A 26,937-nucleotide genomic window follows, 5' to 3' on the forward strand; every position below is an offset into this window, starting at 1 on the left:
GTGGCACCGGACAGTGGCACAGGACAGTGGCACCGGACAGTGGCACTGGACGGTGGCACAGGACAGTGGCACAGGACGGTGGCACAGGACAGTGGCACAGGACAGTGGCACAGGACCATGGCACAGGACGGTGGCACAGGACAGTGGCACAGGACAGTGGCACCAGATAGTGGCACAGGACAGTGGCACAGGACAGTGGCACAGGACCATGGCACAGGACAGTGGCACAGGACAGTGGCACTGGACGGTGGCACAGGACAGTGGCACCAGACAGTGGCACCGGACAGTGGCACAGGACGGTGGCACAGGACAGTGGCACAGGACAGTGGCACAGGACCATGGCACAGGACAGTGGCACAGAACAGTGGCACAGGATGGTGGCACAGGACAGTGGCACACTGCTCTCATGTCCCTCCTGCTGCAGTCTCCTGCCATTACTGAGGGAGCAGCAGCAGGTTAGACGCAGCGGCCTCTCCAGCGGTTTGCAGCTTCTCTGGCACCATTCCTGGGCTCGGCACTGCTGCTCCGTGCCCCTCTCGGCCCTGGGGACACGTCCCCTCAGCAGCGGCACCGTGTCACGGGTGCCATGTGCGGTGCCACACACGGGGCTGGTGGGGGGCACGGCCAGCGACAGCACATCAAAAACACATTAAACAAAGCCAGCAGCCTCAGCTTGGGTGGGTGGGGGCTTGGGGGGAAAGGGATTTTTATTTTGTTGTGTGAAGTGAATGAATAATTCATAAGAAAATCATTGACATGATAAATTCCTCCATTTCTCCTCTTTTGTGAATCGACAGCAAACAACTTCCCAATTCCTCCCCTCTGCATTTTCATTATTCAGAATTATTCACTAAACAATTGCTTGGAATAATTCTGGGGAGCAGATTCTCTGCCGAGGATGTCGTGCTGACGTCAGTGGAACTGGAGCCAGCAGGAGCTGGGTTCAGAGGCCCTGAGCCTTCCAGCACCAGGATTTGGGCTCCAGGTTTGAAGTATCCCGACCAGAGGGGGCACAGAGAGGCTGCATGCTCCTGTTTGTCCTCTCATTACATGAGCAGACTTCTGCAAATCAGGTTTTCCACAGTGAAGATTACATTTACAAATGACCAGAAGCTGGAATTGCTGGGATGCAGTGGGAAATTGCTGGGTGTCACACTGGCACCTCCAGCAGCACTTCTGCCACCGTATCTCATCTCCAGCCCTGTAGGATCAAGGGACAAAGTGGGATTTCTCCATTTCCGATTCATCTGCTGCAAATGAGCCCTGCCCTTCCCAGGAGCTCTCTGAACGCACTGCCAGGCTCACCAGTGCAGTCCTGCCTTTGATATTCATGGGAAGTGAAAGGAAAACAACCCAAGGTTTGCTTTTTAATTTCATGGGAAATTTTGCAGGTGGCTTTTGCTTGGTTCTGCACTTCATTTATTCATTTACACACTGACCCAAGCCCCACATGACCAACTGAATGTCTCCAGAATACCACAGCTCTGACTCAGAAAGTCCTTGATATTTATCTGCCTGCAGTTTCCAATAAGTTAAACCCAGCTGACCTGAAATACCAAATTCCAAGGGAGCTCTTTGGCTGATGACTCCCAGTATCTGACAGCAATTGTCTGGGGTGCATTCCCTGTGTTTATTTATTATAAATGAGACACCTGACACCATGAGATCATAAGCAATTTCCAGCTCTCTCCAAATCACCAGTAGGGTTCCAGTTTGGAGCCTCACAATATCATCAATTCTGCTGCAAAACTTTTCTCTGCTGATTGCCAGTAATTTGCAATGTGTAAGCTGGAGGGAGGGAATTGCTTGGAATTGCTTCCAGTTTTCCTCTTCACCTCTAGTGGAAATCAGCCCATGTTGAGCAGGCCAACCAGACTGTTGTGACCACAAAACCCCTAAAAAACTGGAAATCTGATTCTCCTTTGATTGCCAAAATGCAAACATCATATCCCTGTTTCCAGTCCTGCCTCAGTGAGGATGCTTACTCCTTTGGCCTTTTATTTTAGCATTTGCTTTCCCCACATCACACCCTGCATCTGGATCTAATAGAAACCTATTTGTTTACAGATTCAACAAAATAATTTCCCAACGAGAGACAACATTTCATAAACTTGATTTCTGCAAAAATCTGCAAAAAACAGGATTTTCCCTTGATGCCAAAACCCTCTCATCAAAACTTCTCCCACCACATCAAGAAGGATCTCCACCAAGGGAGCACAAGTGCAGACCAGCCCTGCTCCAGTAACTGCTCGAGTGAGTGGGAAGGAGCCTCCTGTGCAGCTGGAATCCTCTGACATTTCCTCTTCACCTCTTTCAGCCCTGCTTTGGTGCTCCTGCCACTCCGGCCCGTGGGAGTGGTCCTGGCAGTGAGGAGCCTGCTCCCCCTGTTTCCTCACAGCTCAGCATCCACCTGGCCCACAGGATGGGTGCAGGAGTTGGTGCTGAGCTGGCTGTAGCTGCACAGGCAACACACACACAGATCATCCCGAGTTTCTGTCCAGGGGTTTCATGTCCAGGGGTGCACAGCCTCAGTCCCACTCTCATCAGGATGTGCAGCCCTGTGCTCCAGAATGTCTCATTTCTGTTTCAAAGCAGTTTTGCCTGCCCATCATCCTCCTGGTCTGGTGTCTGGGAAAATCCAAACTCTAGGTTGAGTCTAGGTTGGTACCATGGACCATCAACGAGCTGATCTAGTTCAAGATGACCCTTCTCACAGCAGGGAGTTGGGCTAAAAAACATTTATTTGTCCCTTCCAACCCAAACCATTCTGCCCAGCTGCTCCCACTGTGTGCTGGGTAATGGTGGGAACAGAAGGGATTTGACAGTGTGGCCCCAGACTGGGAGCCAGGGCAGCCAGATGTCCGTAAGGGACATCAAAGTGTTCTCCAGCTGCCCAAGGGACTGTAGGTGGATGTGTTTCTGGATTTTGGTTTGGTTGAACCCTCTCCTTTTGTTGGTGGTAATTAAAAGCAATGAGTGGTGCAGCAGAGCAGAGTGACAGAGAGCAGAGCCAGTGACCAAGCTTGTGAGACCAGCAAATACAGACCCTAATTATTTCTGACCCAAGGCCAAAGCCCCATTTCCCCTTTACTGGCTGCAGTTCACACTACTGGAAAAGTAGGAGTGGGCTGAGCCATAATTTATATTTTATTTGCTCAGCAATCACCAAGCAGGGACCAGCACTGGGCACCTCTGGGGACAGGGCAGAAGGGCTCAGTGTGGGCACTGCCCTGAGCCTGGGGCAGCACTGCTGGCACAGTCAGTGCCCAGGAAACACAATCCCTCACTGCAGCATCCTTTGACTTGGGCTCTAGAGGACATTGTGTCCTTCAAAGAGGCTAAAACAGCAAACAAGACCAGACAAGACCTGGACAAAAACCTCCCCAGCCCTGACTCCCCCACATCATCCTCTGAGACAGAGACCATGAGTCAAACCTCACTCTTCCTCCTCCCCTCACAAACACCCTCGCTCCTCTCAGCTCTAATTAAAAGGAAGTGAGTGCTCGGAGCAGGGAGATGAAGCCTGCTGTGAAATGGGGCTGGGATGGATCATCCCTCGAGGGAGTGGTCCTCCTGGGGGCTGGAGGGTCCTTTGGGACAGAGGAGCCTGGGCAGGGAGGGACGGCCAGGCTGCCCCCAGCCAGCCCTCCCTGTGCCCTGTGCCAGCTGGCACAGCTGATGTGGTGCTCTGGAGCATCCTTATCTCCCCAGGAGAGGCTTTCACTGAGCTCTCGAGCACTGGGAAATGGAGATGCTCAACTCATCCTGCACTGCGAATTCATCAGGGGGAGGATGGGAAGAGGGACAGCTCGTCCCTGCCTGTCACCCCACAGAGGCTTTGCCCTCCATTAGTGACAGCTGATTAATTCCCAAGCGAGCTCGGGCAAAATTGGTGCCTCTGTGATGGGAAACCAGCAGAAATTTATCTCTGGCCCATGACCCACTGTGGGTCAGGCAGTAGAGGGGGCACAGAGAGCTTGGATCACACCGTCCACCGGGCCTGAGGGCTGATCCATGCCAGGAGGGTTGTAAATCCACAGACTTTCCTTGCCAGAAGTTCTCTCCAGCCTGGGCTGGCCATTTCACATGGGGGAGGGAAGGAGCCACTCCCAGAGCTGGAGTGTTGTCTCTGCTGCGCTCAGGAGGAGGGGTGGCACCACAGCTGGGAAATTTGGGCACCTGGAGATGGACCCAAGCTTGCTGTGGTGACAGTGCCAACACCACAGTTCCAAGATGGGCTCCCAGTCCGAGGGTGGGAAGTGCCAGGTGTCCCCCAGCAGCTCCTGCACCTGCAGCAGGGATTTTTCCCAGGATACCTGGGTGGGAGCAGAGGACTGAGGGAAAGTGGCACAGCCTGGCACAGCCCCCATCCCCAGACACCCACACAGGCTTCAGGTGCCCCCTCCCTACTGTCCTGCCCCAGCAGCACAAAGCACCAACCTGCCCTCCTGGGTGCTGCTCTTCCGCTGGGTTCTGTGAGTCACATCACTGATGTCACCTCCCCGCGTCACCGGAGCTCTGAGATGGATTTAATGAGCCTTTGTTTTCCTCAGCTAAGAAAAACCTCAAAGAGACTCAGTCTCCAGCATCCTGAGGAGCCAGCAGGTTGCTCTGTCACTGTCTCTGTCCCCACAGGAGGACAGAGAACTGCAAAAGAGGCCAGCGGGCTGGCTGAGAGCTTCAGAGACCTAGGGACAATATCCAGGTCACTCCAGAGCATCTCTGTCCTCACCAGAACTTGCCACATTCTACCTTTCTCACAGGACAAGGCAGGTGAGCCCCTGCTGTGCCTGGCACTGCTCTGATTCCATCAGGGAACAAGGGACAAGTGCAAAGGGACGGTGCCACCATACCTGGGGACATGGGACAGGATCTTGGAAGGCCTCTGCACCAGCAGCTGAAGAGTATGACATTCCAGGCTGGAATTCACACCCATGTGCTGGCACTTACCCACTGTCACCATGCTCTGCCCTGCAGTCCCGGGGCCATCAAACCAAAGGCACAGAGCCACCCTGGCATCTCCCTGGGGCTGCCCAGCTGCTTTTGGCCACACCTGGGGAGCGAATCCTGATTTACACCAAAATACACAGGGAATTTTAAGTGCTTTAAATCCAGAAGAATAAACCACTGCAAAGCAGAACAGAAAAAAATTCATTATAAAAATCAAGCAAAATGAAGATCACTCTTCTCTCTTCTGTGAAGATCACCAAAAAGGGAAACATCAGGTGGGGCCCCTGGGACCCCAGCAGTGTAAACAGTTAGTGGACAGAGGGCATCTTCTATTAAAGAAAGTGTCTTGCTAAAATACATAGGCAACTTATAAATTATTGGATAATGAGATTCCAGCTAATTTGCTGCCTGGTCAGCCACAACCCTCCTGCCATGCTCCTGAGCAGAGCAAATAATCTTAAGAAAGAATTACACTGGTATGGAGGCAACTGGTCAGTGGAATTTAGGAAAGAGCAGCTTCTCCAGGATGGGGGGTAGGGAGGGGGACACTGTAGCCCCACAGCCCCATTGCCCCACAGCCCTTTCCCCTTCTCCTGTCCCTCCAGACCCTTTTGCAAAATCCCTCTCCAGACACTGTAAGGGGTGTGAGGTCTGCCTGTGTCCTCCTCTTCTCCAGGTGAGTATTTCCATCCGCTCCAGCTCCAGGCTGTTCCCATCTCACCTCACCAGTGTCCTCCCCAAGGAGCAGCCAGCAAGTGCCTGGGAAGGGCCCATGGAGGGGATGACCACACACAGGCACTTCCCAGGAAGTCCCTCCCAGCCCTGTCCCATTTTCAGCTTTGCAGTGACCAGCCCTGGCCAGATCCTTTGCCCAGTTGCTCCCAGACTTCTCCTCTCACCTCTGCCCCCAGCCCTGCCCTCTCTCCTGGGGCTGCAGACGGGACAAGGATTGTCTCTGTTCACTGGGACCTCAGGAGGTTCAAAAGAGGAGACAACCACCCCTTTGCTGCACGGGGGACTTGGTGCCATGGAGGGACTGAGACCCAGGGAGGAGAAGGCTGGGAACTTCTTCCCCTTCAAAAGAAGAGCTGCAATGTTTGAAAGCAGTGACAAAGTGCAGGATCAGGTCTTGGACCCATGACCTGGAGTGGGTTTCCAGTACAAATCCCATTCTAACTCCTTTCCCATTACCCTTTTCCTTTCTTCCTCTGCTGCTCTGAACCATTGCCAGTTCATAGCACCAAATATTCTGCATGTTCCATGCAATTTTAAAGCCATTATGTCAGCTGCGCTCTCCCCCCAGCTCTTAAGGCCTCCAGTTGCTGTGTCAGAATGTAATTAGCTTTTGATGGGATGTTAAGATTTCTTGAGCTCCTGTGGAGAGGCAGCATGGGGAGAGGCAAGGCAGTGGATTGTGATTGTCACTCCCCATGGGAAGCACTTGAAGACCCTTGAAGACTCATTTACAAAAATGTAAAATAAATAAATAAATCCACACATAAATAAATAAATAAATAAATCCAAAAGCAGCAGACCCAGTAGGCTTTGGTTTAATCAACTGTAATCACTAAGATTTTTTTTACCTCTGTGCTCTTTCTTGCTTGGAGAAAAATGGGAATTAACTCTCTCATGACTGACAGAAAATGCAGTGAGGAAGCCCAGCCAGGATTTTATTCCACACCCAGCCCCTGGGAAGCTGGGAAAGCCCTTCCTGAGCTGGGAAAGCCCTTCCTGAGCTGGGAAAGCCCTTCCTGAGCTGTTCATCCCTGCCTGTGACAAGGAGGTGCTGCAAGCTCTGCTGGTTCCCCCAGCTGTTCCTTTGCTCCTCCATCCTAAGTGGGATCAACCCCTCCATCTACGCCAGGAGACACTTCCCTAAACACAAACCTGCCACAGACTCTGCAGACGCAGTGCCCTGATGTCAGCACAGCCCTGCCTCTGCATGGTGGTGTCAAACACGGATGTATCCAATGCAGCCCTGAGCCTTTCCCATCGAATGCCAGTTCAGTGCATAATGGGCCCTATTGATTGCTACAGGGCCCAGACCAATCTCACTTGTCCTTTCAATTATTATTGTGGCATCCTCTACACTATTTCAAAATTAATTCCTCTTTGCCCACCCCTGTCCCTGTGGATGGGAGCATGTTCAGACTCCTTTCCTGTGGAGGTGGAAGTTAAGGAGACCTCTGCAAGGACTGGACTTAATTCACTTCTAAACTGCTGCCAGACAACTCGATTTTTTTTGTTTGTTTGTTTCTCTCTAATACTGCCACTGGCATTAGTGGAAAGAAAACAATAGCTGCATCTGGTCACTTAAGGAGTCAGCCTCCCCTTCCACAGCTCTGCTGGCATTTCTGTCTCCAGCCTGGACAGTAATGCATTCCATTTTAATTTTAGCAAATGCTTTCTTTATGATCAGAGACATTTTTCATTTGTATGTGTTTGCATCTCTCTTAAAATTCAATATTTCATTTGGGGCTGCCAGGTTACTGCTGCTCTTCAAAATAAAACATTTGTGGCACAGGAATATTTCAAATTATTTTCTCTGGTTTCCTCCACTCAAGAGCAGCAATTGCCTTTACAGCTGCTCTGGGAGGAGCAGAGAGGAGTCAGTGCCAGTCCCAGTCCCTGCCCTCTGCACAGTGAATCTGGAGGGAAATGGGGGAGCTTGGGGCTGCCCTGTACAGAATCACCCAAAAAAAAAAAAAAATCAAAAGGAGAGGCTGAAGGAGATGGTTGCCCTCCTTTAACCATCACACCAAAGCTCCTGGGAAAGATTTCCCAGCCAATAACTTTCTACAATATAATCATATTTCCCATGGGGTCCAGCCCGAGATTGTTCAGGTGGTCTGAATCCATCCTGTGCTGCCTTGAGCCAACAAAACCAAGGGGAAGGTTCTGCAGAGGGGCTGCGAGGGTTTGTTTGCTTGTGCCCGCCTGTGCATGTCCACTTCAGAAAACCCCAAAGCATTTGCATGAGGGAGCAGCCCCTGTGCCAGTCCCTGAGCTGGCAGGGGGAGGGAAGGAGCCATGGAGGGATTCCTGTGGGATGTAAATGGCCAGCACTGGAATAGTTCTGGGAGCAGGAACTCATCTCTGATCTCCCCTAACAACGGCACAGAACTAAAGGGACCAGCCCTGCCAAACCCATCTCTGCCATCCCTTCGCCCCACAGGGAGCCCTGCAGGAGCTGTGTTTGCACGGCTCGAAGAGAGGAGAGATCATATTTTATATCAGCAATAAATGTCAGCAGCTAAAATCAGCCTTCAATTCCTAACTGTCAATTTTCCATAAAAATAAAGGCCGGATACTGAGCTGGGTAACCCACAGGTGAGCTGGCAGACCCAGGCAGCTGGGTTTTCTTTAAACACTGTGGTACCTGAGGATATGAGAAATCTCACCTCCTCATCACAGAGCAGTCCCTTGTTAAAAGCAGATTTCCCACCTCTGAGCATGCCCTGGGATCTCAGGATCCACAGGGAGCAGCTCATGGTCAGACATCTCCCAGTACAAGAGCCCTTTTGTCCCCAAGCACTCTTGTATCTACAGCATTTCCCCCAGTATTTTCTTTCCTAGTGTTTCTGCCCAGCCCAGGTGTAAATGACTGAAGTAAAAAAGCTCCCACCATTTCCCCTGGAAGATTATTCCATGGTCTAACAAATTTTGCCATTAGAATTTTTTTTCCTTCCTGATGCAGTTTCATTTCACCCTGTTATATCAGTGAATGGAGAGAAAAGAGAAAAACCACAGGAGCGACAGAGAGGGCAGAAGGATCTAGAAGGAGTCTGGGTAGGATGGAGCTAAGGAGTGACAGATCCCATGACAGCTGTCCCAGTCTGCTGCAGAACGTTGGATAATCCATCTCCACCTCCTCCTCAGTCTCTGGAGTAGCAGCCCCCAAGCTGCTGAGGCTGTGCCTGCAGCGTAAGAGATGCTCCCAGTGACCACGGGCTGGCAGGACAGACACAAACCCACCAAATTCAGCCTGAAAAGTGAACCCGGGAAAAAAAGTTCAGCGTGTTGCAGCACTGGCAGAATATGCTCCTCTTTCCCTAAGCAGGATGTGTTATTGGGGAACACTTAAAGACGAGTCGGGGTAATTAAAGGTAATTAACTGCTCTCAGTGCGGAGTGAGATGCTCGGGGATGCAGCTGCCAGGCAGAAGAGCTGCCCTGCAGTTCTGCCCTCTGGGAAGGTGAGGAGACTTCCCGGGATGGGGCCACAGCTCTGAGCTCTGAGGCTCCCCCAGGCAGGCTCAAGCTTTTTGGTTTTCCCCTCTGGGACATCCTTCCCGCTGTAAAAGGAACTCTGAAGGAGCTGAGGGAGAGCTGCAGCCCAGGGAGGAGCTCCCAGCCTGATTGTCCCGAAGGTGACAGAGAGCGGGCGGGCACAGCTGAGCAGGATCCGGGAGGAGAACGAAGCAGCTCTGGGAATGAGAGTTCAGCCTGAGGAGCAAAAGCTGTCCCCAAAAGCCAGCAGCCACTCTCCTGCAGCATCCACCTTCCCTGCATTACTGGGAAAAGCAACTAAGTCCTGATTTACTCAGAGCTCCTGCTTACGCGTGCGAGGAGCCCCAGAAATCCCGTTTTACACGATTCCCAGCCACGTCCGCCTGAGCAACAATAGGTGGGGCTGCAGGAGCTGCCGCCCCGGGAGGAGCGCGGCGCCGGGCCGGGAGCCCGGCCGGGGCATCGCGGGGCGCCGGGCGCGCTGCCCGGGCCGCCCCGGCTCCCCCGACACGGCCTGGCTGCAAACGGCCTGCACGGGAAATGCCTTTGCCCTGCGCAGAACCTGTTGCATTCATCAGCTTGGGAGGCATTTAAATCCATGTGCATGTGGTGCTTGGGGACAGGGCCGGTGGTGGGTTTGGCAGCGCTGGGGGAAGTGCTGGACTCGATCTCAGAGGGATTTTCCAACCTAAACCATTCTGTGAGGTCGTGGCTCCTACTGCAGGTTCTGCGCCTGGCTGGGGCCTCGCTGTCAAACCCGAACTCTGGGCCTTGCCCAGTTATTCCAGCCGAGCCAGACTTGCAGCTCTCTAATTCCAGTTTAACTCACACTAGAGGTGCACAACCTGCACCAAGCCCCTTTCTGGGGTCTCTGGGGGGATTGCTCTGCCTGTATAGATGTAAGCAGGGGGTGCTTCAGCCAGCCAGACCTTCAGACACTGTCAGGACTTGGTTCCTGCAGCAGGTCCCCGTGGCTGAGTGTTCCCTTTGCACCACACAGAGGAGTTCTGCAGAGCTTGTGGTCTCAAGAGACAAGAGAAGCACCACAGCAGAGCACTGTGCCTGCAGGAGCCTCAGGCAGCGTGGAAATACAGCATCCCTGGGATGACGTCTGTGTTTCTGGAGTTTGCCATGCCCATGGGAACACAGCCCCTGAGGCGGCCCTGCTGCTGCCCACAGCGTACCAGGGTGACAAATGGAGGCAGTGATGGCAGTCCCCAGGGATCCCACGGCTGGGTGGGATGGATGTGTCCCCAGGGCTGTCCCTCTGTGTCCACAGGGCTCTGGCAGGGGCTGCTTGGATGGAGCCTCTCCAAATCCCATCTGCCAGTGTGGGCTGGGCTATTTCCAGCCTGGATGAAGGCTGGGAAACCTGGGCATCTCCGAGAGGGTGGAACCCAAACTGGGGAGGCCATGCCATCTCCAGGCTTTGGGTATGAGGAATGTTTGTTTAAATACCTGAAGATGCTTTGGCGTCTTCAGAGACCCTCACCTGCTCCATCACAGCAGCAGCACATCCACAACAGCTACACAGACACCAAATTTGGGCTATTCCTACCCAATTTCTTTATCAGCCCCTTCCCTGTAGATCTGCTGCCACTTCTCTGGATGCAGAGCTGTGCATCAAGAAAAGGGTTAAAACCCCGAGGCAGCTGCTGATTACATGTTTATGTTGTTCAGAAAGGCCAGTGAGGCCCTAGAAGCTAACATTTTCCCTTTTCATGACACCCTAATAGATTAAGAGGGACCTGTCTCCCCACAAACATTAAAACAAGGAGATGGATTACCCAGCAAGGGATCTCCTGTGCACAGCTGATGTGGAGACACCAGGGAAACGGTCTGGAAAAGAGCCACAGCAGCTTTGGGACAGGCAGGGCAGCACCACTTCCCTCCACTGTCCCTGCTTGTCCCCACACAGCCACCCTGGGAGTGGAGCTGTGCCAGGAAAAAAGAAAATGGAAAGTGCTTGCAGGGTGAGAGGAGCTGTTATTGCAGATGTTTGGGTTATTGCAGGGTTTTGCCTAAAAGGAGGAGGAGAGAAGGGGAAAGTAAATATTTATCAAGCTTTAGAAGAAGCAGATGGTGGCAGTGGAAGGGAAAGTGCCTGTGGGACAAGTCCAGTGTGAGTGGGATTAGTCCCAAGCTTGTAAAGGTCTTTAAATGCTCCTGTTCTGGGCCACCACATCATTGCCAAAGCCTCGGTGTGCTCTGCACCAGCCGGAGGGCTCTGGGCAAGGCAGGGTCCTCTGGCTGCCAGGGGCGTGGTCCCAGGGGTTTGGCAGCATCCTCCATCAGCACAGACAGGACTGTGTCACCGTCCCAGGAGGCCCAGCTGCCAGCTGAGCTGTACCCAGGCCCTGAGCCACCTCCAGCCAGGACTGGCAGGGGACACAGTGACTCCTCCAGCACTAGCAGGGGGATGCTGGCTCTGCTGGGACTCGCCAGAGGAGCCACTTGCCTGTAACTGGCAGGATGGAAATCTGCCTAATTAGCACCAGTAAAAGCAGCAGCAGCAGCAGGGGCCCAGGCAGCCCCTGCCAAGCAAACATGTTCAAATCAAACTGCAGCTCCTTTGCTCCAAAGTTTACAAGATGTTTCTTTCAAGCCCTCATTAAGCCCTTCTGTCGTCCACCTGTGCCTCAGCTACGATGCCAGCACACACAGCCCTGCTCCAACCCAGCCCCAGCCCTGCCCCAATCCTGCTCCGCCCCAGATCCAACCCAGCCCCAAACCAGCCCCAACCCTTCTCCAGCCCTGCTCCAACTCTTCTCCAACCCTGCCCTGCTCCAGCCCTTCTCCAACCCTGCCCCTGCTACTGCTGGGCATGTGGATGTGGCCATTGCTGGCACAAGTGGCATGGAAGGGCCAAGGAAGTCTGAGGGAATGGATTTTCCACTGTCCAGATCATCTTCTAGACACAGCCACCTCTGGAAAAGCCCCAGGACAGCGTTTGGAAGTGGAACTGGAGACGTTTCCTGGCCAGAGCAGCACCGAGTGCAGCAGGACAGAGTCTGACCTGGAGGGAGCTGTCCTGCCCACCCTGGGCAGGGCACACAGGTACATCCCTGCCAAGCTGTTCCTTGGCATCAGCAGAACATTCTCACCTGGGAACAGCCTAAGCCTTGAACACATTTTTTGGAAATATTTTAATTCCTTGTACACTAATTCAGTGCTGGGCACCAAGTCGTAGCTCTGGCTGAGCAGTGGGGCTGCTTCCCTGCTGCTGGCACAGCCCAAAACTGCCCCTTCACCAGGTGGTGCCTTGGGAGCTGGGACACAGCCCCGAGGAAAGAGCCAAACCACAGTTCCACACCTCCAGACAGATTTTGCTCCTGCCCTTTATCCCGAGGGTCTGGGAACACCTGACCAGGGTTTGGGGCCCCCAGACTTTGTGCCAGGGGGTGGCATCCCTAGGCACGTCCAGGCTGGGAGCAGCGAGCAGGGTCATGCCACAGGGGAGCATAGCCAGCTCCAGGCACTGGAAAAGCTGAACCCTCTGCCAGTGTTTGCTCAGAACTTTGGGCAGTCAGTCCTTTTCCTTTTGCTGCACTCAGGACTGCGTGTAGTGCAGCTTACAGGCAGCAAGGTGCCCCACAGAGAGCCTGAGAGGCAAGGAGAGAAGCATCAAGAGGGGAAATTAGATGGAGAAACTCAGCTCAGCTGAAGCAGAGCGTCCCTCCTGCTGTCCTGAGCAGAGCCCTGAGAGCCTCCTCCTCTCTGAGCTCTGCCTGCCTCTGGCTGGACCACAGGAGTATTTCCTGCCCTGCAGGGTGTCCCTGAAGCATCAGCCTATGTCTGGTGGTGTGGCTGCCTCCATCACCGGCAAGCAGCAGATGATAGAAGAAGAGAAAGCTGCAAGTCACTGCTGGCCGTTTGTGGCCTCCCATCACTGCTGCCAGCTCCTGGCCAGGGCTCTGAGAGCTCAGCCAGAGCCACAGAGCCACAGAGCCAGAGCCACAGAGAACAGAGACACAGAGCCACAGACAGAGCCTGGCACAGCCACAGAGCCACAGCCAGAGCATGGCACAGCCACAGAGCCAGAGCCACAGAGACACAGAGCCAGAGCCACAGACACAGAGACAGAGCCACAGAGACAGAGCACAGAGCCACAGAGCCACAGACACAGAGCCAGAGACACAGAGACAGAGCCACAGAACCACAGAGCACAGAGCCACAGACACAGAGCCACAGAGAGACACAGACACAGAGACACAGAGCCAGAGCCACAGAGACAGAGACACAGAGACAGAACCAGAGACACAGACACAGAGCCACAGCCAGAGCATGGCACAGACACAGAGCCACAGCCAGAGCATGGCACAGACACAGAGCCAGAGACACAGAGACACAGAGCCAGAGACACAGAGACAGAGCCACAGAGACAGAGACACAGACACAGAGCCACAGAGACAGAGAGCCACAGCCAGAGCATGGCACAGCCACAGACCCAGAACCACAGAGACAGAGAGACACAGAGCCACAGAGCCAGAGTGTGGCACAGCCACAGCCAGGGCAGCTGCAGCAGAGCCTGGCACAGCCAGCACCTCTGTGTGAAAACAAACAGGTGAGGCAGAGCCAGCAGGGCTTGTCCAGCCCAGGGGGAGGAGCACAGAAGGATTTAGTCAAGAAAAGATCTTTAATGACATCAAGTCTAACCATTAACCCAGCAGTGCCAACCCAAGCTCTCACCTTATCCCAAATTTCTGCAGCTACACCTGTGTTGCCCCCCCAGGATGGTGGCTCCAGCACCTCCCTGAGCTGCAGGATGAGCAGCCCAGCCCTGGCACTGGGAGGGAAATGCCTGGCTCAGCAAAGATCCGTGCACAGGTGCTGGGGTCAGCCCCCAGAGCTCCCTTGGAAATGCACTCCAAACTCTGCAAAAACTGTTTGGGCTTGTGAGGTGGGGGAAGGACCAGGAAACATCAGGTTTCAACACTCACAGGTTGTTCCTCTTTTGATGCTACTTTTTATTTTGATTAAAAAATGCTTTGAGGTCTGACAGAAACCTCCCACTTGCCCAAAGAGCCAATGTCAACACAGAGCTCTGTGAGCTCCTGAGGGGGAAACGTTTAGAATTACAGAATGAAAAAAAAAAAATTAAAAGCACTGGCCTGATCTTTTATGCGCTTGCTCCTTCCTTCGCAGGCACATTCAGAATTTTTTCTCTTTTCCCTATGAAACACTGACATTTTGGGGTCCCACAGCACTCACAGCTGAAGAAAAGCTCAGCTCCTGGGTGGGCATTGTCCAACCCCTCTGCTCTGACCCCAGGGGAAAGACCCTGGCTGGCTTTTCCATGCAAAATTTCTCCTTTCGGTGCCAAGTCAAACACCTTCCCCTCTTGGCATGGTGCACAGAGCCCAGCCAGGCTATCAGCAGTTATTTTGTTAATGCTGAAGAAACCTTGGATCAAAAGGAAAACAACATTTTCCCACAGAAAATTCAATCTCCAACCCCTTCCTGTGCTCAATTAAAGCGATGCCACTAATTAGGTTTCCATCTACCCATCCCACACCCTCTCCTGGGCCAGCAGTTTCCTGCCCACCCTTGTGCAGCCTTTAGCCAACCGTTCTCCAAATGAAGCCTGTGAAAGGCATGAAATTGGGCAAGGACAGGTTTGCAAACAACCTCAGCTTCTGGAGCTTGGCAGTATTTGATTTCAGCCAGAGAAACTTAAACCAAGAGGGATCTTTGCCAAATGGTCTGGCACCAGGGCAGCCAATGCAGGGAACTGAAGTTATTTGTGACCCAGTCTTGTATTTTCTCTTGCTGTGGGAGCAGAGAAGGGGGAATTCTGTACTTCCACCTGCATTTTTGTGATTTGGAGTGACTACAGCCATGCCCACTACAGCATCTGCCTGTGTGGACGTGTTTCAGGTGCACTGGGGGGTGTGAACCTGTTTATTTGTGTGTGTTTGTGTCTCTGCACTCCGGCTGTTTGTTGGAACAGGCTGCACTTCCCCCTGCATATGTCTCTGTGGCTACGTGCCTGACTGCGTGGGAGAGCTTCCCGTGGCTTTTTGGTGCCATTCCCAGGCAGCTCCGACAGCAAAAGGCACTCTCTGCAGTGGGAAATTATTAGTGAGGGAAGAAGTGGGGAAGAGCTGAGAAAGGGTTAATTCGCAGAAAATAACCCAAAGAAGTGCCACAGAGGGTGCTTTTGGTGGCTCTTCCCAGACACATATGGCAGAGAGGGGATGGGGTTTGGGAAGGGTGAAACGGAGAGCCACAGGGTGGAATCAGGGGGCAGGTGCCCCACAAGCTTCCAGCCTGCACATTTTAATCCCTGGGGCTTTAAAGGGATTCTTCCCACTTGACTCTTTTCTGGCACCGAGGCAAGAGGCATCAAGAGCAACAAACTGTCCTGCCAGCACCTACATGGCTCCCAGGAATTCCAGGCCCTTGATACTGGTGTCCCACAAGGCTTTTCCCAGTGGAAAGATCCTCCAGTTCCTCCCAGAGCAGCTCCACACAGCAGCCTCTGAGATGACCAACTGGGACAGCCAGCTCTGCAGTCCTGACTGGAATGACCAGCTGGGATGGCCAGTCTGCAGTTCTGAGGGAGCCCAGGGGGCCCTGTCCATCCAGAGCCCACCCAGGCCATGGAGCAACATCACTGGAGTTCCCTCCAGGACAGGGGTCTCTGGGGGTCCATCCATTACACTCCTATCAATGCCCTTCTCAGTTCATTTCTTTAGCAAATCTTCCCTGTGCATCTTGGTGGAAACAACCCAGAGATAATAACAGTAGATATGGGTTGACCTATGGGATTCCTGGAGTGATCAAACTGTCAGATAACAGAATAAATCTTTCTCGTGGGCTGGGATTAAATCAGAGAGTGTTGGCTGCTGCAGCCTCTTATTTATTTGTGTTCTCTTAAATTGCATTTCCCTTCCCCCCATGAAGAGCACTGACTGCCTGAAGCTGTAAATTACTGCAAACCTTCTGGTGAGTTGAGACACCGAGTCTCTTAACCTTGCAAACATCTCTTGCTTCCCTTAATGGCTTCTGAGAGCTCCCAGGAACGAGAAAGCAAAATGGGGAACATGATTTGATGGGAAGTTCATACCTTGGCATTGCCCCAGTCTGGAGAGCACCTGCAACCCCTCGCTGTGGAATTCCTGGATGTTTCATGGCTTTGGATGCAGCATTTCCTCTCAGCCTCCCCAGCCTCCTCCAGGCTCTGGTTCCCTGCAGCACCTTGGGGCTGGGGCTGGGGCTGGGCTGTGCCTGCAAACAGCCCTGGGGAGCTGGGAATCCCAGCCGTGGAACCAGAGTCATTCAGGCTGGAAAAGACCTGTAAGAAAAGATGGCACAGGGTGCCCAGAGCAGCTGGGGCTGCCCCTGGATCCCTGGCAGTGCCCAAGGCCGGGCTGGACACTGGGGCTGGAGCACCTGGGACAGTGGGAGGTGTCCCTGCCATGGCAGCAGTGGTGCTGGGCTTTAAGGTCCTTCCAACCCAAACCATTCCATGATTCAGGATTCTAAGATCATCAAGGCCAACCATGAACCTGGCACTGCCAAATGCACCACTAACCCACATCCCTGGAAGGGACCATGGCCCTGCTCTCCTGCACAGGCACATTCCCAGAGTCCCCATTTGCTCTGGCAGGGGCAGCACATGGATTACCAGGCTCAGGCAGCTGTAGAGACAGGACCCAGGAGCTGGCTCAGGAAGGGTGCTTGGAGAGATGACCAGAAAGGTTTGGTCTCTAGTGGCAAGTCAGGAGAAAATTCTCACAGGGTAAAATATGTCCTCCTTTAAAAAAAATTAAAACAAAGTAAGAAAGAAGGAAAAAAAAGTACAAACCAAACCCAAATCAAGGTGTGAAATTTGCTGTGAAATGATTCTGGAAAAGTTTCTACATTTCAGTGCTTAAGTCCCTGTTTTAGAGAAGGCTCCTGCCTGACTCCTGGTGCTCTTCCACCTCCACAGAGTGAGCTGCAGAGGAGGTAGAAGGGAGATCCAGGGAAGCTGGGGTGGATGCACGGCAGGATGTCAGTCCAGGCTTACATAGGAAAGCTTTTACATTTTTTAATCCTTCCTAGGAGGAAAAACTTTATGAATCCCACTCCAACAGCCTCCGTTGCCAGAACCAGTGAATTCCCAGGGGTCTGCAGAGCCACCAGCACATCCTCAGGGGCAGCCTTCCCCATCCCAGCCCTTCCCACAGCCATCCAGCCTCCCTGCCGTGACCTAGACACTTCTTGGTGTAAATCCTGAGGAAAAAATCAGGCTATGGGACCTAGTTCCCAGCCAGACGTTCCTAATGAATCTAATTTTGTAAAAACAAAAATTCTGGAGACGCCGAGTCAGCCAATCCCTCTTGAAATCTCATTAAATGTCCCACGAAGCAGGGAGAGACAAGCTGCTCCATATTCCCTTTTTGCTGCTGTTTGAAACACCATCCGTTCCAGAATGGGTGGTGTTTAAAACAGCCACGTCAGAGCCAGGCTCGGTGCCTCCTCTTTGGAGTTCCCAGCTGAGCCCTCTGCATGGGCGGCAGCAGCCTGAGCGAGCCCTGCCCCGCTGGCACGGCTGCCCTTGCGAAGGGAAGGGAAGGGAAGGGAAGGGAAGGGAAGGGAAGGGAAGGGAAGGGAAGGGAAGGGAAGGGAAGGGAAGGGAAGGGAAGGGAAGGGAAGGGAAGGGAAGGGAAGGGAAGGGAAGGGAAGGGAAGGGAAGGGAAGGGAAGGGAAGGGAAGGGAAGGGAAGGGAAGGGAAGGGGATGCAGCACCTTTGTCCCCAGGGTGGCAGGGAGTGCTGGGAGATGTTGTACTCACACAGGGGCTGCCTCAGCCCTTCCCCAGGACATGACACGCAGGAGAGCAGCCCAAGCACTGCAGCTCAGATAAGTCAGGCTGGGTTTAGGAAGGGTGAGGTGAAGCACTGGGAGATCTTCTCCTGAACGTGCACAACGAAGTGCTGGCAAACTCCACTCTTGCCTTACCTGAATGACTGTCCTTCAGCCCACAGCGCGTCAGAGACACCAAGAACTCCAACGGGCCTTTCTCAGTCCACTGGCTCCATCAACAGAGATTCTCAGGGACTGAAAGTCCTCCCACCACTTTCTTCACCTCCTGGGACTGTAAAAAAATTGCCACTTGGCCATTGATCCTGAAATGCAGACCTGGGTGCAGAGCCATTAACGTAGAAGGGCTGACCGAGCCCCCATTGTGTCTGTCAGAGTCCCCTACGGATCCCAAGGGCCCTGGGCTGCTCAGGAAGGGGGAGATAATTCCCTGCTGCTGTTAATCTGCACGGACACCTAAGACCACAGGTAAATCACAGGTGAAAGCTGTTCCACCTCCTCCAGTGGGAACACTTTCCCTGTCCTGTGAACCTCAAAGACACGACACTTACAAGGAAATTTAAATGATGAAGTTATTTTTCCAAACCATATCCTGAAAAAAAAAATCAACTTTTTTAGCCAGAGGAAAATTGTTTTGGCAGCCCAGCCCTCCAGGAGATGTTTGGGAGTTCATTTTCGTTGACTGAATGTGCTCACACATCTGTGATTAGACACTCTACAGATATTTTTGTTAACCTCCCTATTTGAAATTCTCCCCAAACTTCCAGAGCAGGATTTTCTTGTCCAAGCATTTGTGTTTTGTATCTGTGCTGAAATACTGCTTTATAAATAGCAGGAGCTTTATCTTGACTCTAACCAACAACCTCAACTTAAAGCTAAATGCATAATTTACTGCAAATTGAACTTAATGGGACTGGAATAATTATGTTGACTTTTGGAAGTACTTAAGGATAAATACATGATTAGATATTTTGCACACCGTGAGGAAATATTTATTTCAAAATACAAATTCTTCCCATTGAGCCTTTGGATAGAACATTTGGAGATGACATGAGCAGCATAGAGATTAGAGCCCAGTTAAGGCTGCTTAAACAAATTCTCCTACAGGACTTGGAGCATTGGAGAGGTGGGAAGTCTCTGGAGAGCGCAGTGTCTGTGCCACCAGATCACGGCCTGGGGAGATGGGCACATCCCTGGGTGGGCTCTTCAGCCTCTGCTCCCTGTGCCCACTGTGGATTCAGCGCCCCGGACTGTCCATGGGAACAGGGTCATCCCACCCAGCCAGCCCGGCCCACCTGTGCCCGAAAAACAAACCCAGGAGGAGGGACGGGCAGGTGGCCCAGCCCCAGGGCCGGGAGTGGGATGGGTTTGTCCCAGCCCAGGCACCGCAGGCAGGCGTGGGCAGCAGGGCTGCTCCGCAGCTCAGGGAGCAGAGGGGGATGAGGATGGGCCCAGCCTGAGCCACAGCAGCTCTTGGCCTTGCAGGGATGTCCCAGGTGATCAACGGGCCACTGGAATTAATTGAATTTGGTTTTGTTTTAATGAATTCATCTGCCAAGGTTAATCAGGGGGATTTAACAGAGTCTCCCTCAGCCCTGCCTCTGACCTGCCCCTTGGCTCGAGGCAGCTTCCAAAATGCCACATCAAAAGGAATAAGCCCAAACTTTAGAGGGTTGAAATGCCATAAGCTGCTGGGAGGGATGGGGATAGGGGCTCCAAGTGGGACCCCACCCTGGGAAGGCTATGGTTTCTCCTGAAGGAAGAGAGGAAGAGGAATCCCTGCCCACCGTTCCTTTGACAACCTTGGTCATGGCTCTCCATACCTGGGTGGGTGAGATCTGGGCACCCTCCTGACAACACTCCCCAGGCCCAGCAGAGGTTTTGGGGCTTGTGGGCTCTCCAGGGGCAGGATGGCCACAGTGGGAGTGGTGAGGACAAAGCTGAGCATCCACTGGGAACACTGGCCCCTTTAGGCAGGTGAAGAGGGGTGGGACAGGGGTCCCCACCTGCCACCTCTGTAGCAACTGCTGGACACCCCCCAGGCTGGAGTTGAACCCAACACTTCCAATGCTATCTGTCAGCCAGGATTAGGGAATGAGCCTGTGGATGGAACAAGAATATCCAGGTCACCTCCAACAATACCATGACATTGGCTTAGGGAAATTATTACCAGCTCTACCAGGCATGTGTGCTGCAGATAACAGCACAAAAGAGGCATTGAGCTGGCAAGCAATTCCCAAGAGCCAAGAGTTGGGCACTGGACACGTATTTGGATTGGTTATTGGCATGCTAATTGCTTCCCTTAAACGGCTCTGATCTGTCCAGGCCTGGCAGGCAGCAGCAGAGCCTGAGTGCCACAAGCCATGCCCATGCCAAGCTCTCCTGGCTCTGCAGAACAGGGAAAGAGGGGTCTCAACCCTGTCCCACTCTATCCCATCCCATCCCCAGCTACTCCCAACAGGTAACTCACCAGGACATGCTGATGAATCCGAGGTGGGACAGAAGGACATCTCCACAGGATGAGCACCTGAACTGTTCCTTTCCTGGCTGAAGCCATACTGGCTCTCTGGGCTGTCCACGCCTCTTCCAGAAGTTGCAGGAATGAAGTAAGGAAGGACACTGATGCCACCCACGCCCCTGAGAAGCACCAAACCCACTGGCCACCACCCTTGTCTCCACTGAAGTGCTTCCTTTTTTACCTTAACCAGCCACAATTCTGGCTCCCTGCTGGAACAGCTGCTGTCTCTCTCTTCAGACCAGTCTGAGCCCACCCTGCCCTCCAGGACAGCGCTGGGGACACAGGGCTCAACCCCAGGGACACCCCTGCCAGGGCTGAACCTGCACACCCAGAGCCCATCCCAAGGGCAGGACTTGGCTCTAACTTGCATGATCCCTAGTTTTATTATTTATCAGTAAAGTGTAATTACTGCTTCCTTCATGAGCCTTAATTAAACATGAAAAACAATCCCGACAAGTCAATTAGATTTTTTTTCCTTGGTTTCCATTAAATTAAGACTCAAGTGTTGCTGTAAGTGTTTCATATCACAACACATTTAACTGAAGGCTACTTCATAATAAATAAATCACTGAAGACAACGCAGGAACTTTTCCTGAAGGCTCTTCTTACAATAGGATTTCATTTTCCAGCTGGTAAATGCCCTAGTGGCTTTTTTTCCTCCACACCACCTCTTCCATTAGAAGCTGTGGGCAGCTAGGGTGGTTGGTAATCCCTGCCCAGTCCGAGATCTCCAGGAGGGCACCAACAGCAAAGCTCTGGAAGCACAAGGCAACCCCATCTCCCCTGTGCCACAACGGCTTTGTAGGAACCTGACCCTGCAAATCTATTCCCAAAAATACCCTTTGAAAGACAGTGCTGAGAGAGAGGATTTCTTTGCACCTCAGGGCTCCCCACAGCACAGCTCCCAGCTCAGAGCCAGGAAAGAACTCCACAGGCCATCACAAATTTGGAACATTTATTTATGCAAATGATTTTCTTAAAAGGAAAGAAAGCAAAAAATAATATAATAACAAAAAAAAATTTAAACCCATTAACAACAGTTGGATGTGTGTGGTACAATCCACATCAGACATGTCCCTCCCTCTGTCCCACTGCTCCATCCTCCTCCATGGCAGAGCTGCCTCGTGGCCCCAAATCCCTTTGGCACCAGCTCTGGGATGCTGCCAGCTTTTAGGAGCACTTTGACTGCATATAGACAAAATTGTTCCAATTTGGTGTTTTTCTTGGGTTTTAATTTTTCTCTTTTTTTTTGTTTTGTTCTTATTTAAAAAAAAAGCACAACTCCAATCTGTAATACCAATAAACATTATCCATCTTAAGAACAGTATCTATATTTTTATATATAGATTTCTATATATATATTTCTATGTACAGGATGTCCTTGCCTCGTGTCAGAGGAGCATGTCAGTAGGAGTCATAGATAGGTTGGGTTTTATAGCACTTGGATTTCAAGATCTGCCCTTCACCAGAGATGCCCTAAAAACCCAGAGACACCCAGCAAGAAGGTATAAAAAAAAAATTAAAAGGAAAAAAATCTTGATTTTAAAACATATATACAACTCCTCCAGTCTCTATAAGACTAACTGGGGTTTCAACTCTCCTCCTATTCCTCTTTCTGTCAATACTTTACCTGCAGAGCTCTGTGGGATGCTCCCTCCCTCTGGACCATGGGGAGGATGTGGGTGGCCCAGGCAGCAGCATCCCTCCAGCTCCTGGGGCTGGACAGCCCCCAGAGCATCCCATCCCATTCCCAGGGATTTCAGAGGCTCAGCTCAGCTGTTTTTATACAAAAACAAACAATTTCTGCACCCAGCATGCAGCACCTTCCCTAGGACAGCACAGGTAGGTCTATGGAGAGATGGGGACTGGGAAAAGGACACTAATTTATCCCAGTGTGAGTACTGGTGTAGCCAGGTACTGGTTTTACTGGACCATTTGGGAGTAAAAAAGACTTTCTGGTGACAAAACAGAATGGGCACACAGCACATGAGACAGTATGGATGGAAAGAAGGAATGATGTCATATAGCCCTTGGAATAAGTTATTGTCAGACTGAATTCTCAGGGAGGAAGTGGTAGAACCAAGGGTCTGGGATGGTGCTGAAATCCCCATCACCACAGTGGTGGCACACTGTCCAAGGGCAGAGAGGGCAGGGATGGCTCTTCCTGCTCTCTTTCACACTTGGAAGGTGCATGGAAACATCTCCTGGGTTTGCTCCTCCAGCCTTTTCAGCCGTGCAGCCTTCATGATTCCCTGGGGAGAATTCCCTGGGCAACGGATTGGCAGTCCTGGGCAGGCAGGGCAGGGAAGCTGCCCCTGCCCTGGGGAGGCACGGCTGGAGGATGGGGGGAACACGGATGGAGGATGAAGGATGGCAGATGGATGAAGAACAGGGCTGCTCACATGAAACTTCCAGCATCTGGAGAACAGTTTCTCATCTGCTCTGCTCCATCTCCCCCAAAAGTGATGGTGAAGGGTTCTGCCTGGCCCTCAGGACAGAACCAACCTTCCCCTCTGTTCCCAGACCTGGATCCCTCCGGATGCACCTCCCCAAGGCCATTTATTTTATTACAACCAGGCTGAGAGCAGAATCCCTGTAATTACCACAACATCAGATGGAAAAAGTGCCATTTCACACCCACCTGCAGCAGGATGGTGCTAAAAAGCATCAGGTACCTTCAGCCACCAGCCCTGATGGCACAGGAGTGTGGGGACCTTCCCCTGTCCAGCCCCAACACACGGCCACAGCTTTGGCACAGCTCAGCTCAACCCAACACCACCCCAGAATTGATCCTCCAGCCCCACCAGGCCCAGCAAAAGCCAAGAGCATCAATGGGTAACTGCCCAGGGGTGACATCCAGGAAGTATTTGGGAGGGACCCAAATTTTGAGGATTTTGTTTCAAATGCAATGATGCACAAGCGAAGGATTAAAAACAGATCCATGTCCTACAGTGCCTGCAGGACATCAGAAGGAATTCACTGCTGCAGCTGGAGAGGAAGGTGTAGAGATGCTGAGGAACCATCACTTTGCAAAAGCACCAGGAGGGTCCAGGTCAGTCCCTGCAGAGGAACGCTGCATGGCCAGTGCCCCCATCCCTCATCCCTGTGTGTCCAGGGCTGGATACACAGAGGGTTGGAACTCACAGGACTGAAACAGGATCAAACTCGTGGTGCCAACGGGCAGAAACTCAAGAGCTCCTGGGGGATCTTTGCTCCAGCTCAGAGCAAGTCCCACCGAGGGAAAACCCTCAGCAGCCTCTGGGCTCCTTGAGGAGCAGCTTCAATTCCACACACAAATGAGCTGCATCTCCTAAAGTCCATCCTTCTCTGATAGGAAACAGCCTCAGCTCCTCCTGGCCTCCTCTCCAGCAGCTCCAGAGACGCAGCAGCACCGCAGGGCCACATCCTGCACACACCAACCTCAGGCTGTGATTCCAAGGAACCAGATGAGTTGTGGGATCCACCCACTCGGACATGCCCAGGGCAGGGAGGAAAGATGGAGAGCGGAGGATGAACATGGAGAGTGGCCAACACATCTCCACATCCTTTTGTTTTCTGGCTCCGGAGTTTCCTGGTGGGTCCTTTGCTGTTTCCCTCCCCACCCCGAGCAGGGCCACAGCGCCCAGCTGGGAAGTGTGGTTGGCACGGCCCCTGCACAAGCCCTTGCTGCCCCTCTCATGGCCAGGTGCTATCTGGTCTCCAGGGACTCCAGGTATTCCAGTGCTATGTCGTAGCAGAAATGGTACTGCTCCTGTTCAGAGAGAGAAGAGAGGCTGTTAATATCTTGAGGGAACTGTTGCCCAAAATTATGAGGAAAAACACCTGTCAGCAGCCCTAAGGAAACACCTGGTCAAGCTGTTGGGACCCCCTGGCAGTTCTGCTGAAGCCACAGCCAGGAAAAACTCCACTCTTGGCAAACAACACCCACTGCTGGGGCAGGGGCATGGTGCCCCAGATCCAACAGCTCCACACACACTGAAATACAGCATTCTGGGGACACACAGCACCTTCACCTCCCCAAGGGAGGGACCAGGACTGCAACACCCCCTTACGGTGAAAATACCTTTATTCACCACCACAGGTACAACCAGCACTGGGGGCTCAGCAACTTAATCACCTCTGTGACTGACATGTGTCAATCAAATAGTGGAAGAGACACAGGAACAATGGAGTCTGCGGTCAGAGGTGTCCACAATAAAACCTTAGGCATAAAATCAAGGAGTTTTTCTTAGTTCAGTAGAGGCTGGAAAAGGGGAGAGCAGCCAGGTAAATATCCATGGTTGGAGTGGATAGAGATGCCCTGCCCTGGCTGCCAGGACATTCCTTTATCACAAATTCTCTTGCCTAGCAGGACCAGGCACCCTCTCCCATCTTTTCGTGAGACATCCGGGGATGGTGTCAGCATCCTCCCACCCTTTGCTCCCTGTCAGCTGTGCAAAGGGAAAGCCCAGAGTGCTGACTCCCAGTTTTGTAACAAACACCTCTGAACTGGGGCTTGTGAGGGCAGATTCATTCAGCCCTGTTCTCTTGCCTATGACTTGTTCCTGTGCTCTCCTACCCTCATACAGCTCATATCACAAATTCCTCAGGAAAGCTCCAGCCATGGCAGTGCCCATCCCAGGAGAGCAAAACCCCAAACAAATCAGGATTTTGGTGCTGCTACAGGCACTGGGACATCAGGTGGGAGTGCTCTGGGTGTGACAGCAGGGAAGGAGACGGGAGAGCTCATCTCCCCAGATCCTGGCTGCAGGATGGGGATTGCAGCCTGAGCACTGGCATGAAAATCCTGTTATCCCACACAGGTGGGCAGCCACGGGATCCCAGGTGGGAGCAGGCAGAGGGGGAGAAGGACTTCAAAGCAAGGAGGCTGCAGCAGCCCAGATTAAAAGCACATAATGCTTTTTGGATTAAGGAAAGGGATTGTTTCCATTTATCATCATATAAAAATAACCCCCTGGGCAAACAGAGGGGGAAGAGGCACAGGCAGCAGAAGTGCTCTCTGCTGGGCTGAGCTCCTTACACCAGGCACGGATCTGGCCTCCCAGTGACTCTGGGACATTGAGATTCCCAGAATAGCCAGTTCAGGTTCATTTGAGGCGGGAGGAGGCTTGTGTCCTGATGGAAAATGTTACCTTTTTTAAATACCTTTGCAATTTAGCCCAAAGGGTCTGGTGGCTTTGTGCTTGTCACATCATCTTTCCATTATCTGCATCCCTCCCCCTGCTCCCCTCCCTCTCCATCTCCTCTGATTTTAATTCCTAATGCAAATCACATCCCCTCCTCAAAACCATTTCATTTTGCAACTTAGGGATTTTATACTCTAAACAGGGTAAACATTTCCAGCTGACTTGTTTTTAAAACATCGTGAGGCACCTGGATCCCTCCACCACGGGGACAGACAAGTGCCCACTCCCTCCCCTGTTCCATCAGCAGCAGCCTGAATTAGGGCAGGGCTTTTTGCCCTGACCTGCTGCCAGCTCCTCCTCAGGACACTTCACTCCATTACTGCTCCCAGCAGCTTGTGCACCCATTCATTTCACTCCACGTACTGTTCATTCCCTTTTATATTTCCAACAGGAATTTATCTGACTCCACACCAGTGCTGCTCCCAATGCCACAAACCTTCCAAAGAACCACAGTGGCATCCTGTGGGTTAATGTGACTCTGCCTTACAACTCCTGGGGAGGACTTCCAACAATCCCAGCACTGACTCCAAGGCTGTGCTGGCACAGCAGGATGAAGGTGAGCCCAAGGCTGCTTTGAGGAGCTGCCTCACTTCCCAGCCCACCCCAGCACAGTGCTGGCGTGAGGATGCCCATGATGCTGATCAGGATTTGGGGTGAAAAAGGCAGTGTTTTGGGAGGTGAGCATCCCCAGCACCTCTTCTCCGTGCCAGGACCAGAAGCCAAGGTGGACAGGGAGGGTCTGGTGCTTACCAAGGTCTCCACCATATTTGGTTTGTAGTTGCGGAGGGTCTTGGCAGCAAAGAAAACATCTGCCATGTTGTGACACTTGATCATCTCCAGGATCATGGTGGAGGCACAGAAGGTGCCACTCCGGCCACCTCCATTCCTGGTGGGACAAACATACATGTCAGGGGTGAGAAGGTGGCATCAGAGCACCTTCCTGCTCCCTCCAAGCCTCCCTTTCTCTCTCTGACCCTGCATCCCAGGGCACGTCCCAGAGCAGGCCTTCTACCTGTACCAGGGGACCTGAACCAGCCCCATGGGGTAGCAAGAGCATAAAAACACCTTTTTCGATTACCAAGGCTGGATCTTGGACATCTGGGCTCAGGTCCCAGCCCTGCAATGGATCAACTCCTTGTGACCCTGGGGAAGCTGCAACCCTGGGCTGGTGCCACAGTGGTGCTGCTGCCTGGAGGAGCTGCCCCACAATCCACATGGGGCCCTGGGAACCTCCCCACATCCTG

At 52.6% G+C, this 26,937-nt stretch overlaps 1 protein-coding gene across 7 annotated transcripts in view; it reads right to left on the reverse strand.

Annotated features, from left to right (window-relative positions):
• Positions 1 to 21,445: 21,445 nt before the first annotated feature.
• PTPRU (protein tyrosine phosphatase receptor type U) overlaps positions 21,446 to 26,937 on the reverse strand; it is a 56,851-nt gene continuing 51,359 nt past the window's right edge. For all 7 annotated transcript variants that reach the window (XM_085559896.1, XM_021528367.3, XM_021528370.3 and 4 more), the window contains 2 exons: positions 26,444 to 26,579; positions 21,446 to 24,258 (listed from right to left, as the gene is read on the reverse strand). In XM_085559896.1, coding sequence (XP_085416022.1) covers positions 24,196 to 24,258; positions 26,444 to 26,579 — 199 coding nt within the window. In that variant the 3' untranslated portion in view covers positions 21,446 to 24,195. The remainder of the gene's footprint in view (positions 24,259 to 26,443; positions 26,580 to 26,937) is intronic.

Source organism: Lonchura striata, chromosome 23 (assembly GCF_050655825.1).
Source record: "Lonchura striata isolate lonStrDom1 chromosome 23, ASM5065582v1, whole genome shotgun sequence".
Classification (NCBI taxonomy): Eukaryota; Metazoa; Chordata; class Aves; order Passeriformes; family Estrildidae; genus Lonchura; species Lonchura striata.